The following is a 14448-nucleotide window of genomic DNA, read 5'->3' on the forward strand; positions in this document are numbered from 1 at the left end:
TGGAGATTCTCAGCAGCCTTCTAGAATAGCTGAGTTTTATCCTTAGACCTATTATCTGGCCTCCTGAAGCCTCAGTTCATGGTGCCAGGGAGTTAAGCTCTGAGGCTTGGGACAAAAACTTTGCAACCAGATTTTCTCAAGCATAAAAGACCTGGCACCGTTATTGTTCAGCTTTAATGAGAGATGGAGCCAGATGGTGGCACACCTGGTTAAGCACACATGTTACAGTGAGCAAGGCCCCAGCTTTAGGCCCCTGGTCCCCACCTGCAGGGGGAAAGCTTCAGGAGCGGTGAAGCAGGGCTGTAGGTGTCTGTCTCTTTCCCTCTCTATCTCCCCTCCCCTCTCAATTTCTGTCTCTATCCAGTAATTAGTAAATAAAAATATTTTAGGGTATGGAGGTAGATAGTACAATATTTATGCAAAGAGACTCATGCCTGAGGCTACAAAGTCCCAGGTTTAATCCTCTGCACCACCATAAGTCAGAGTTGAGCAGTGCTCTGGTAAAAAAGTGTGTGTGTGTGTGTGTGTGTGTGTGTGTGTGTGTGTGTGTGTAGTATGTTTAATGAGAGATACCACTTGACTTCTACAGTGGCTGTGCAATGCTAAAGCTGGGCTTTAGCATTGCTCCCCTCGCTGGACACCCAGTTCTCATGCGATGTGACCTGTGTCATCCTCATCCCCCCCCACAGGATGAACAAGGCCCCTACAATAGGCTTTGAGGCTGACGTCGGGAGCAAGACCACCCACCACCTTGTGTACCCCGAGAGCTTCCGGGAACTCAGGGAGAACGTCAGCATGATCCTGGTTCCCTTCAAGACCCTGGATCTGGAGTGGGTGGTCAGTGCAACCACCGGCACGGGTACCATCTCCCAGTGAGTCCTCAGAGGATCCATCTGGCTGTATTCTCAAGGCCTCCTTTGACTTGCCTTCTATCTTGCTTCCTCTCCACTTCCCACTTGGCTCTTACTTGACCCGTCCTCCCCCTGGCATGCCCCAGTTCCCTGTCCCCAGCCTACCCCCTCCTCCCTCAGACTTCTTCACCCTCACATTCAACACACTATGGCCTTCAGCCTCCATGGCACGCATATATATACCTCCCAAAGTTTTTCTTTTTTCTTCTTTTTTAAAAAAACCTTATTTATTTTATCTGATAGAACAGAAAAAAATTGAAAGGGAGAGGGAAACAGAAGAGGAGGAAAAGACAGAGAGACTACCTCCCAAATTTTTCATTAATGATTTTCATTAATGATTTTCATTAATGATTTCATTGATGTACAAAATTACAAGTCAACAGGGATATAATTCCACACTGTTCCCGCTGCCAGAATTCTGACCCCAATTCCTCCATTGGAAACTACAGCTGTTTCCCAAGTTTGCAGATACGGGTTAACTATTATTTCTGCAACTATCTTGTCTATACTTATATATCATCCCCCCTTTGTTAAAAAAAGGTCCTATCTTCTCTTCCAAGCTACACATAACCCTATCACTACATCCAAATGCTCCTCCCTTTTTTCTCTTCTCTCTCCAGGTCCTGATGGAGCTGGACTTCAGAGCCCTCTTAACCTCTTCCTCCTATCACTTCTCCCACACTGGGAGTATGGACCAGAATTCTTGATGGGGTGCAGAAGGTGGGAGGTCTGACTTTTGTCATTGCATCTCTGCTGGACAGGGACGTTGGCAGGTGGATCCACACCCCCAGCCTGTTTCTATCTTTCCCTAGTGGGGCAGGGCTCTGGGGAGGTGGGGTTCAGGGACACGTTGGTGAGGTCGTCTTCTCAGGGAAGTCAGGATGGAATTATGATGGTGTCTGCAACTTGTTGGCTGAAAGATGCTAAGGTATAAAGTGAGACAACATGGTTAATGAACAGGAACCAAAAAGTATAAACAGAGCAGATGTACTTCCAAAATTTATTTCCCCAAATACCCTGAGCACTCCTGGGCAGCGTTGTGGGCCTCACAGGGAAGGACTCAGTGCACCATCATTCTGCCTCCTACTGACCTCTGCAGACTGTCCCAACCATGACAAGTCCCTGCTTTCCACTGTGACCGTGTCCTGGAGTGGGAGTGGGTGAGGACAGCATGGACGTCCTGGTGTGACTTTGTCCTGTGTTGTGTTCCTTGGAGAGTGATGAGAGAGGAGAGGAGCTCAGGTCTTCTGAGCATCTGTGTTGTTCTAACAACACCTTTGTCCCTCAGAGCGTACTGTCTCTTTGTGACTGTCATAGCCACCATCACCTTGGCGGGGGGTGGGGGGGTGGGGGGGCAGGCGTTACGGTTGAAGTTTTTTCACAAAGCCTAACTGCAAGTTTTTTCACAAAGTCTAGAGGCAGGAAGTCACCTTTTCTGAGGCTGTTAAGAAGCCTGAGGAGGCAGTAGGTATGGATCCACCTGCCAACACCCATGTCCAGCAGAGAGGCAATTCCAGAAGCCAGACCTTCCACCCTCTGCACCCCACAGTGATCTGGGTCCATGCTTCCAGAGGGATAAAGAATAGGGAAGCTTCCAATAGAAGGGATGGTATATGGGAGTTGTATGAATTATACCCCTTTTATATCACAATCTTGTCAGTCATTATTAAATCACTAATACAAATGTAAAAAAAAAAGTTTAATAAAAAAATAGATATGGAGGAAAAAAAAGAAGAAAGAAAGAAAGAAAGAAAGAAAGAAAGAAAGAAAGAAAGAAAGAAAGAAAGAAAGAAGCCTGAGAAGGGCCAAGTGGTTAAGTGCTCGAAAACCTGAGTTCAAACCCTGACTCCCCACCTGCAAGGGGAAATCTTCATGAGTGGTGAAGCAGGGCTGCAGGGGTCTCTCTGTCTCTCTCCCTCTCTCTGTCTCAATTTCTCTCTGTCTCCATCCAGTGATAAATAAACAAAGCCCACATGAACACGGTGGTGTCAGCTCTGGATCAGGGAGAGTGGAGGCATCTGAGGCAGCTGGTTTTACCTCTGTCTGGAAGCAGCGCCGTCCTCTCTTAGTCACGAGCGCCCTCTGCTGTCGGTCAGGAAGTGGTGTCCCCCGTTGACTTCTCCCCCTCCCACCTGTTGCCTGGAATTGCAGGCCAGCAGCTGGGCACCTCTCCAGGTTAACTAACGCCTGCGTTCTCTCCTCTCACAGCACCTATATTCCTGTCCCTGCAAAGATCAAAGTGAAACCAAATAAGGTGAGTCCCGCCCCGGCCACACCCTCTGATCTCATGTTGTTCATTGTGAAGCACTGTGCTCTGACAGAAGGCCACTGTCTCCTTTGCTGGCGTTAGCCTTCATTTGCCACAGATGCAAGTCGGGTATACTTAGGACTTTCTGAGCCCCAAATCTGGGTTTTCCAAGCCATCCAGGAGTGCTGAAACAGATGCATTTTTTTAAAAATCTATTTTGCTTCCAAGTTTGTGTCTGGGGTGAGGTACCGGCACTAGGAATCATCCACTGCTGCTGGTGGCTTTTTTTTTTTTTCATTTTTACTGGATAGGACAGAGAGAAATTGAGTTAGAAGGGGGAAATAGAAAGGGAAAGAGAGAGAGAGGAAGAGAGAGAGAGAGACCTAAAGATCTGTTTTATCTTTTGTGAAGCTTATTTCCTGCAGGTGGGGAGCCTAGGATTTGAACCCAGATCCTGGTGCATGTCCTTGTGCTTAGTACTATGTGCATTTAACTGGGTATGTCACTGCCCAGCCCCCAGGCACACACCTCCATCCCCAGATGCAGTTTGAAACCACTGAGGTACAGTGGAAGTTTATCAAAACTTCTTCCCACCTCTCTCTCCCTCCCCCCATCTTCCAAGAAGAGCTCAGTGATGTGCTTGGCCAAGGCCCAAACGAAAGGCTGAAGGGTGAAAGGCTTGACTGTGTTTGTGATGCTATTCACAGATTTCTAGGTGGGGAGACATCATGATCAAGGAGGGTGAGTGGCTTGCCCAGGGCAGACAGCTAGTGTGCCTTAGAATCAGAAGAGTGGGAGGCGAGCAGTAGCGTAGTGGGTTACGAGCAGGTGGCGCAAAGCTCAAGGACCGGCATAAGGATCCCAGTTTGAGCCCCCAGATCCCCACCTGCAGAGAAGTTGCTTCACAGGCAGTGAAGCAGGTCTGCAGGTGTCTGTCTTTCTCTCCCCCTCTCTGTCTTCCCCTCCTCTCTCCATTTCTCTCTGTCCTAACAATGACGACATCAACAACTACAACAATGAAAAACAACAATGGCAACAAAAGGGAATAAATATTTAAAAAAAAAAAAAAAAAGAATCAGAACAGTGTGGGCCTTTGGCACTGGGCTGGGCTGCCCTGAGAAGCTAGCTACCTGTGGACTTCAGTAATTTTGATGAATGACTGGAAAGCAGGACCTTGAGGCCAGACAGAAGGACGGATGAATAGTTTCCCAAAGAGCAGCATAATCCACTTCTCCTGTCCTTGGTGGGGGTTAGCATGAGGCTTTGTGACATGCCTGACTAGACCCCTTCCTGTCCTAAAGGACCAAGGACCAAGGCCTGGCCTGATAGCAGGACACCTCCTAGCCAGGCCCCATTGACTGAGACATTGAATCTCTTCCCAAACCTCCCGAAGCCTTGGTTTCCTCCTCTGTCGTCACAGGACAGAGGACGGCATGGCACAGGGTCATTCAGCATCTGGAGATTATTTAGGCCCCCAAGAGACAGGCCAGGTGGAAGACTGCATCTGCTTTCCTGCAGGGGCGGGAATCTTCCCCCAGTGGGCTCAGTGCTCACACCTTGGCTTCATTTGATCAGGATTCAGATGGTGCTTTCTTTTCTTTGATTTATTTATGAATTTCTGTATTTATTTATTTATTTCCTTTTGTTGCCCTTGTTTTATTGTTGTTGTAGTTATTGTTGTTATTGATACCTGATGCCATCATTGTTGGATAGGACAGAGAGAAATAGAGAGAGGAGGGGAAGACAGGAGGAGAGAAAGACACCTGCAGACCTGCTTCACTGCCTGTGAAGTGACTCCCCTGCAGGTGGGGAGCCAGGGGCTCGAACCGGAATCCTTACTTGGCCGGTACTTGGTCCTTATGCTTTGCACCACGTGCACTGTGCACTTAACCCACTGCGCTACCGCCCAACTCCCGAATTTCTGTGTTTATTTATTTATTTATTGTGTCCAGGATCAGCGCTGGGGCTCAGTGTGGTACTAGTAACCCACTGTTTCTGGTGGCCATTTTTTTTCCATTTTCTTGGATAGGACGAGAAAAATTGAGAAAGGAGATAGAAAGATAGACAGACGAGAGAAATTGAGAAAGGAGATAGAAAGATAGACAGACGAGAGAAATTGAGAAAGGAGATAGAAAGATAGACAGACAGACAGACAGACATAAACACCTGCAGAGCTGCTTCTCTGCTTGTGAAGTAACACCCCTCCTGCAGGTGGGGAGCTGAGGACTGGAACCCGGATCCCTGTGCAGGTCCTTGAGCGTAGTACTGTATGTGTTTAACTGAATGCTGCACTGCCTGGCCCCCGCTATGATGTTTTCTCACCCAGGGCTTCACCCCCATCTTCTGCCTCACTTCTGTCTGTGAGGCTTTCCTCCTAGCATTTTCTGTGCCTTGCAGTTGAGAGTGTTGTTCAGCCTCCCACTAGGACATCAGGCCCCTGGGTGCAGGGGGTAGGCCGCTGTGTTCCTGTGGCTCCCTGCTGTGACCCATCGTGGCTACAGGTGTCTCTCAGCATTGTCCTCACTGTATCCTTCCCTCTGTCAGATCCTCATATACCACCCGGCCTTCATCAAGTACGTCTTCGACAGCTGGCTGGAGGGCCACGGACGGTACCCATCCACGGGCATCCTCTCTGTCATCCTCTCGCTGCACATCTGTGATGAGGTAAGCCGCCTCCTGTGCCTACTGGTCGCCCCACAGGTCAGGCTCCTGCCCCACGGACACCCGCGGATACCCGAGGCCCTGAGCTCATGCGCAGTCCTGGCTGCAGGCCCCCAGAGCCACCTTGCAGAAGCTATGACTCAGCAGTGCCTGTCAGGAGACCACCTCTCCCCCAAGTGTTTGGGGAGCCGCAGTGCCCTGAGAACGCTCTCAAGCACAGCTCCAGCTCCTTTTTAAAAAATTATTTATTTATTTTCCCTTTCTTGCCCTTGAGTTTCATTGTTGTTGTAGTTATTATTATTGTTGTTGTTATTGAGGCCCTCATTGTTGGATAGGACAGAGAGAAATGGAGAGAGGAGGGGAAGACAGAGAGGGGCAGAGAAAGACAGACACCTGCAGACCTGCTTCACTGCCTGTGAAGTGGGGCAGCCTGCAGGGGGGAGCCAGAGGCTCAAACCTGGATCCTTACGCCGTTCTTTTTAACCAGAGCACTGCTCAACTCTGGCTTACGGTGGTGCAGGGGTGCAGGCTCACTCCTGGATTCTCCTGTCTCCCCGGCCATTGGGAGATGGAGGTCAAGAGTGGCCCCCGATGGTCCCAGAGCAGCTCAGTGTGTCGAGGGTGATGTGGGCAGGGAGACAAATGCTCAGTCAGCCCTGGGGAAAAGCCTCAGAGGGCAATTCATTTATTGAGAGAGAAAGTATATAAATATATATCCATAACTGGGGGGGGTGTGTTTGGGGTATCCATTAACCCAAGCACAGAGCAAGATCATCCAGTTACTTTTTTTTTTATTGTGTAGTTATTGTTGTTGTTCTTGATGTCATCGTTGTTGGACAGGACAGAGAAATGGAGAGAGAAGGGGAAGACAGAGAGGGAGAGAGACAGACACCTGCAGATCTGCTTCACTGCTTGTGAAGTGACTCCCCTGCAGGTGGGGAGCCGGGGGCTCGAACCAGGATCCTCATGCGGGTCCTTGCGGTTCGCACCACCTGCGCTTAACCCACTGCGCCACCACACGACTTTTCCACAGTTACATTTTTACCGACAGACTGTTTGACCATAAGCTTTACAATGTCGGGAGGTAAATTGCAGGCACTTTAGAGCAGTAAGAGAGGGGAACGCTGAGCAATGTTTGCTGGAGTTTTCAAGTTAACACAGTAATCCATGGCTTTTAATTAAAGAAAGAAAGGGGGGAGGTGGCATGTACAGAGAGGCTCCCCTGTCCGAGGGTCTAGCCGTCATAAAATCCAGAGACGGGAGGAACCAGACCTTCTCTGGACCTGAAGGGAGAGTTGGGGGTCAACCCACTTGGATCTCATGGAAACAATGGCCTGTGGGACAGTGGGCCCATTCTCCAACACAGGGGGATTGAACCTGGGACTTTAGAGCTTCAGGCAGGAGAGTCTCTTTGCATAACCATGATGCTGTCTCCACCGCCCCTCTGGCTCCTTCTGAATGAGCTTCCAAGGCAGAGCCAGGGCCCAGGAGTGGATTCGTAGATCCAGGGCAAAACAAAGGCCCACTCTCACAGGGTCTCTCTGAAAGCTGTGGCTTCCATCTTGATTGCGAAGTCATCAGAATCCTTTGGCGTTCAGCCCTGGGGCTGCAGACACAGCTCACCTGGAAGGAACACTTGTTTCGCTGTCACTGTGCTTCAGGACCTTGACATTAAGCCCTGCCCCTCAGGACATATGGTTTGCACTAGCCATGGGCACAGCTGACTCCCAGCACCGCTAACTCCCCGGCAGCCCCTCAGCTGTCTCTGATGCAAGTCTGTCTGGATCCTGATGCCTTTACCTGCTTTTCTGGCAGAGTGGTCAGTAAATGCTTGTCGCATATCAGAAAGGCCCCTGCCCCCGGCTAGTGCGGTCTCTGAACCAGGTGGCTATTGGCCTGAGGAAAGACCAGCACCTGTCCCGTTCCTCTTAGCCCCATTCCTGAGAAGAGTGAGGGGACTGGGTGCACCCTGCCCTCCATTCCCTCCCTCCTTCCCTTCCTCTCTCCTCTCCTCTCCTCTCCTCTCCTCTCCTCTCCTCTCCTCTCCTCTTCTCTTCTCTTCTCTTCTTTCCCCTTCCCTTTCCTTCCATTTCTCTCTCAATCTTTCTCTCTCTATCTCTCTCTCTCTCTCTCTCTCTCCCCAGTTTGTGAAGTCTGGAGCTTACCCTTGCCATGAGCCCCTCAAGGTCACTCCATGTGATAACCTCCTGCTATTGAATTTGTCTTTCTCCCTGTTTTCGTTTGCTCCCCCCAGCCTCTGGCATGCCCGGAAGCCTTGGGGAGGGCTTGCACGACTCCTCAGAACTGGTGCTCCCTGAGCACCTGCAGGTCCCATTCTCAGGAGCGTCCACCTGCTGCCGGCCGTCTGATTCTCACCTTGGCTTTGCCCACACAGGTGGACTTGTACGGCTTCGGAGCAGATGGCAAAGGGAACTGGCACCACTACTGGGAGAACAACCCCTCGGCGGGGGCCTTCAGAAAGACAGGAGTACACGACGGAGACTTTGAGTCCAACGTGACCTCCATCCTGGCATCCATCGACAAAATCCGCATATTCAAGGGGAGATGACGCTGCCAAGGCCTCAGACCTGTGGCCCCAGAATACCCCTCTCCACGCCAGGCCCCCACCTCTCCTGGGAGGCCTTCACACTCAGAGTTCTAAGGGGAGCCCTGGGCATCTGCCCGCATGCCCTTTGCAGCCCCTCTTCCTAGCCTTGGGCTGCCTTGACTCAGCAAGATCTCCAAGCCCTTTCGGGTTGCAGACTGAGTCTCAGCGCTGGCCTTGGGTGGAGAGAATCGCTCACCACTGTTCTGGGGCCTGAGGAAGGTGGGGAGATGCAGGGAGAGGTCCAGTCTCCACACTCAGGGGTTATTTGGCTTCCAGGTGCTGGAGGGAGAGGGGGGAGGGCAGGAAGCTGAAACTTTCCCCAGGAAAGGCTAGTTGCCTGGGTAAGAGGAACAGAAGTTTTTTTTCTGCTGAGAGGCCCAGACCTTAGCCAAACTCTGACTCTCCTTGGGGTGTTTCTGAGTGAATGTGACCTCCAGGACAGTCATAAGTTCCCCGGTTACAAGGGCACTGGAGGGTAAGATAGTGCCTCTCTTTGCATGACAACGCCAGAGGTCTCTCTCAGTGTGCTGACCACCTCTCCCTGTCTCTCCCCAAAGCTCATTGGAGTGGCCAGGAGCAGCTCCCCACCTGAAGGTTATCACAGACAGTGGGCAAGGTGGCTCTGACTCCAGCCGCTGTCTTCTCCCCCAGCTGGTGTTCCCCAGAGCGAGCGGTCCTGGTTTGGAGTGATTACCATCTTGGCTGACAGCAGACCTGACGATGTCCATGTGCCTTTGTAACTGGGGGTGGTGGGTTGGGAAGGTGAGGACACCTGCCCTGGCTGAGAGGCCAAAGCCTTGACACAGGAGAGGGGCCCCCTGTCAGCACTGGCCCCTGCCCTTATTCTGATGTTGGGTTCCTCTGTTCTAGCTTTATGAGCCAGCCTCTCTGTTCTCAAGACATGTGATTTCCCCAGACTGTTGGATCTAGCGCCCCTGCCCTTCCAAGGCCAAGCACACAGGGCCTCACTCAGCCAGCATCTCTCCCCGAGTACCCAAGCTCCAGTTCTCGTTCCAGCTAAACACCTGATGGGTGTGCTGGGCGTCAGTGGACCTCATAGGAACAGGACAGAGAGAGCAGGACAGACCATACCTCATCTTCTGACTCCTTGCCACCCCCACGCCCCAGCTGGTCTCTTCCTTATGGATTGATTGTCCTGGTTATTGATTTTTTTTTCTTTCTTAATTCAACTGGCCCTGGTACGCTTCGAGCGTGGTGCTGGTGTGGGTGCAGGTTCTGCTATTTTCTTTCAGCTGCTTCTTGCTTCACCCGGCAGCTGCAGGACGGGGAGCTCAAAGCACACTTCCTAGGCATCCACACCCTCGGAGTGGAGAGTTGGGGATACCTGGGTCTGGGGGGCCGCCTGCAGCAGGCTGTAGAGGAGGCAGCATGGTTGGTTGTCAGGGTGTCCTACACTCCCTTCCCTCCCAGTCCCACCTCTCTCCCTGCTCATTGTGGACAGATTCTGTCTCAGGCTAGAGAGCTCCAAAAACTCAGGGAAACCCCCTTGTGGTCTTGGCCAAAGGGAAGTAGTAGGGTCACAGGCGTAAGGGGCGAAGCGGCTGCCCTGTTAAGGGACAGGGTCTGGGGAGAGAATGACTTTTGCTCTTGAGAGACTTTCCGAAGAACTCTTTCTTCCTTGCTTTGGGGAGGTGTTCCTGGTGGAGTCTGCAAAACGTCAATTTTGGAAACCCCTGGTAGTGCACACAGGCACTTCCTCTTCCCTCCCCAACCTCAGTTGCTCCCTCTGAAGACAGGAACGGGGGCGACAGTGGCCCAGGAGGGTCATAAGGGGCTCCAGAAATTGCATGCCAGGCTGATTTTCTTGTCTGAGTCTGTCCAAGTTGTCCAAATTTCCCTGGGAAGTTAAGTCTATAGTTTTTCTTCAACTCAGTGATTCAGAATCCAGGAAGTGTTTTGTTCAATAGATCCTGTCTCTACCACTGCCCCCCCCCCAGAGATTCTGTTCCATCTTTATAAAACCTCCCAAACAAAGCATAGGTTTCTCTAGACTGACACAGAATGGAAAAGCCTCTCTAAGGTCCTCTCTCCAGCATGAATCCTCCGCAGCCAGAGTACTTGGTGCGGAGACCTTGGTGAGTCTCTTGGTGGGCTGACTTATCTGAGGGACAAAGCTTGAGACCACAGAAATAGCACCGAGGCGGGTGGTAGGCTGACCTCTGCTCTGTGTGCCCAGCCCGCTCAGATCAGGGTGAGGGGCTCCCTCCCTCCCACAAGGCCGTTCGGCTGGCAGTGACTCTTTTCGCTTGGGGGTGGGGATGGGGGGAACCTTGCCCACTGGACAGTGAGCAAAGCAAGACCCAGAGAGAAGCAGCTTGCAAAGTGAAGCAGTTGGGAAAGATAGCACGAGCCAAAGCGGTCTGGGGCAGAAACAGGACATTTCAGACGCCTTGTTTACAGTATCCAGAGGTGGCCTTTCCCAGCCAGGCTGCACCCAGCATTCCCAAGAAAACTGGAGACAGAGAAAGGTCTCCGGCTCTGCTCTCTGAGCAGCAGCCTCCCACCCCCCTGCCTGCCCACAGTCATGCTAGTGTCTATTATTATTATTATTAGACCTTTGGGCCATCTCTCCAGTGGAGGAAGTTACATCTGACTTTCCCAGAGCCTGTTCAGATTTCTTGGTGAATCTCATTGGGTTAGCCACAGGGCACTTGACCAAAGAAAAGCCAATCCTAGTGGCTGGGATTCCATGTACCAGTTGGCTCAAACTAGTTGGGTCCAGGCCTAGGAGAAAGGTGACAAACTCCTCCAGCAAGGGGCCCACCCCAGACAGTGATGTGCTGTTCACAGGGGCGTGAGCAGCATCCAGAGAGAACACCCCACCCCCAGTTAGGCTCCCTCTGCCTCTGTGCCCCGGCTCAGGGCTCTCTCCCTGCTTTTTGGAGTCCCATGATGGACCAAGGATTTTCAAGTGCAACCAAGATGACCCATGTACAGTCTTTGAAGCCAAAAGGACTAGTGAAACCCAGGGGACTTATTCCAGTGGGGTTAATGTTTCCGAGCAGGGTAACCAACAGCAAACCAGTTTTGGGCCCACTTCTCCCTGCAGCCCCTGACCTCACCTGCCTCTCAAGGCCCCTAGGTGGATATACTCTGACTTCCAGAGCAATCAGGGGACAGAGAAGAGAGCTCTTTTCAGACTAGCTGTCCTGGGTCTTGCCCCGAAAACCACATGGGGGAGGTCCCATACAAGGGAAAGAAGACCCCGCCCGGAAGGAGGGAGAGGCAGAGGAGAGGTAGAGAGGCAGAGAGGATCTGAGCAGCAATTCCAGACCGTCTGTGGAAGTAGTCCTTCCACTGTGGCCCAGGGGTCTGCTGGTGACCGGGAAATCCCGCCTGGCTTGTCAACCGCACCTCTGGGTTCAGGATGGAAAGGAACCAGCCGCAGGGGATGCTTAGAATGGCGATGCCGTGTCTCCTGTTCTTGTCAAGATGACCAACACACGCAGAAAAAAAACAAGGTGGCAAAGAGCTCACTGTCCTGTGGTTACGCTGGAAAATCCACTGCAGGGATGCTGGAGTCCTAGGAGGCTACGGACAGGTTCAGATAGCTGCCTGTCCTCAGCTATGTGCCCTCAGGGAACATCTGCCCTGGCTCTCCTGGGGAGCCATGTAGATCCCCTGTGGACCGTCCTCCCACAGCTCCCCTCTTGTTTGTCCTGAACACACCAGCTTACTCCTCCTGGGTGCTGCACAGAGAGACGGAGGGAACTTAGGAGCAGCAGGAGAGGGGGGTGTCCAGGTTCCTTAGCATTTGGGTATTAACATCACCACCACCAGAGTGCTGCCTTCTGACTCACAGCCAGCTGCTTCCGGTTGCCGCCCCCCCCCCCATCCGGGCCCCCTACTCATCCTGAGCTGGATTCCCTGAGCTGAGCACCAGCTTTAAACCTGTAGGGGCCAGGGAGCCTCCACACCCCCCCAGGAGGGACAGGGGACAGGGCGGACACCCTGCAGCTAGCACTTCACTGAATTCACGTACAAGCCAAAGTTTCCTGAGCACTTTTTCTTCTTTGCAGTCTTGCTTGTTTTGCGTTTTTTTTTTTTAACTTTCTGTCATCTTCCTCCAGCTCCCCACCCCCACCCCCAGCTGCTGAGCTTTAATTAACTGGGTTGCGTTTTGCATTTTTGAAGGCAGCTGGCAGGTGTCTGCTTCCTCAGCCTCTGCTCTGTTTTATTTATTGTTAGTTGTTTCCAGTGATCCCAATCAAAGTGAATTAAAAAAAAAGCTATTTTGCCATTTGGGTGTTTTGTCATTATTCTCTTCAGAATCCTCGCTGGTGCTGCTCTTCATCCATAAAAATACCGTGTGCTACCTGGCGTGAAGGGCCCCGGGCTAAGAGTCTGCGGGAGAGGGCACACCGCACACTGTCACCACAACTCCCTCAGCTCTGCCGCCTGTCTACCACGTGGATACAGTAGTCCTGGTCCTCAGAGAGAGAGAGCGAGTGGCTGCCGACTCGGCAGAGTCAAGATAGAGTCCATCCCCAGCCATCCTAACAGGTGGCCACAGCCAACAGTGGACAAGAGTCGGGGCCAGAAGAGTCACAGAAGCCAACATTCTCTTCAAAGTGACTCACAAGCTGGCTTGTGACTAGTGTGCGACTGGTGTAGGGTCCAGGGCTGGATAAATAGATCACGTCCGTCCGGGGGCCAGGTGGTGGACACACTTCATTAAGCTCATGTGTTACAGTGCACGAGGACGACCAGGGTTTGATAGTTCGGTCCCCGCGTGCACCACGTGCAGGAGAGGAAAGCTTTGTGAGTGGTGAAGCAGTGTCGCAGGGAACCTTCATGTTGTCTCTGCAGTTGTCTGAAATGGTTTCTTCAACTTCAAAGTGTCCTTTCTTGCTTATCTCCCTCCTCCCCTCCCTTACAGCGTCCCTGTCCTCAACCAGAGCCAGCATTCATTTCCTTATATTTATTTATCTATTTATTTGTCTGTTTATTTATTTTTGCCTCCTTCAGGGTTATCACTGGGGCCCAGTGCCCAGACTATACAAACCCACTGCTCCTGGAGGCCATTTTATTGGATAGGACAGAGAGAAATTAAGAAAGGAGAGTGAAATAGAGAGGGTGAAAGAGTGGCACCCACAGACCTGCTTCATTGCTTGTGAAGTAAGTGTCTCCCCCTGCAGGTGGGCAGTGGGGGCTCGAACCCAGATCCTCCTGTGGGTCCTTGTGGTTAGTGCTGTGTGCTGTGCTCTTAGCCCAGCGTGGCCCACACAGCCCCCTCCCCGCATGCATTCCTTTGTCTTTCCCCCCCCATTTTTTATACCTTATTAACAGTGGGTTGCAAGACTGTAAGATTACAGTGCATAGGGAGTTGGGCGGTAGTGCAGCGGGTTAAACGCACGTGGTGCGAAGCACAAGGACAGGCATAAGGATCCCGGTTCAAGTCCCCAGATCCCCACCTGCAATGGGGTCACTTCACAAGCAGTGAAGCAGGTCTGCAGGGTGTCTAACTTTCTCTCCCTCTCTCTGTCGTCCCCGCTCTCCATTTCTCTCTGTCCTATCTAACAATGATGACATCAATAACAAAAACAATAACTACAACAATAAAAAACAAGGGCAACAAAAGGGAAAATAAATTAAAATATATATTTTTAAAAAGATTATAGTGCATAGTTCTGTGTCCAAAATCCTGTGTCGCCACCCTTCCACCTCCCAAAGAGAACTATCTTTTTTTAAATGTTCTTCTTAATTTTTTTTAGTATTTTATTTTTATCTTTTATTTCTGAGGGAGAGAGAGAGAGAGAGACCAGAGCACTGCTCAGCTCTTGCATATGGTGGTGCAGGGAATTGAACCTGGGACTTTGGAGCCTCAGGCATGAAAGTCTGTTGGCATAACCGTTATGCTGTCTCCCCCGCCCAAGAACTACTTACTATCTTTCTCACAAGTCTTAGAAACAGTTCCTTTGCTTCTATAGTCTCTCTCCTCTCTCCCTCTCTGCCCGCCCCTCTCACTCACATGCAGACCTTTCCTCAGAGACCCTGCT

General features: G+C 51.4%; 1 protein-coding gene across 6 annotated transcripts in view; it reads left to right on the forward strand.

The window, feature by feature from the left end:
• Positions 1-9141, forward strand: part of ST3GAL1 (ST3 beta-galactoside alpha-2,3-sialyltransferase 1) — a 110167-nt gene extending 101026 nt beyond the window's left edge. For all 6 annotated transcript variants that reach the window (XM_060201255.1, XM_060201273.1, XM_060201261.1 and 3 more), the window contains 4 exons: positions 690-872; positions 3120-3165; positions 5704-5823; positions 8216-9141. In XM_060201255.1, coding sequence (XP_060057238.1) covers positions 690-872; positions 3120-3165; positions 5704-5823; positions 8216-8389 — 523 coding nt within the window. In that variant the 3' untranslated portion in view covers positions 8390-9141. The remainder of the gene's footprint in view (positions 1-689; positions 873-3119; positions 3166-5703; positions 5824-8215) is intronic.
• The last annotated feature ends 5307 nt before the right edge of the window (positions 9142-14448 follow it).

The sequence above is a fragment of the Erinaceus europaeus genome, chromosome 1 (assembly GCF_950295315.1).
Source record: "Erinaceus europaeus chromosome 1, mEriEur2.1, whole genome shotgun sequence".
Classification (NCBI taxonomy): Eukaryota; Metazoa; Chordata; class Mammalia; order Eulipotyphla; family Erinaceidae; genus Erinaceus; species Erinaceus europaeus.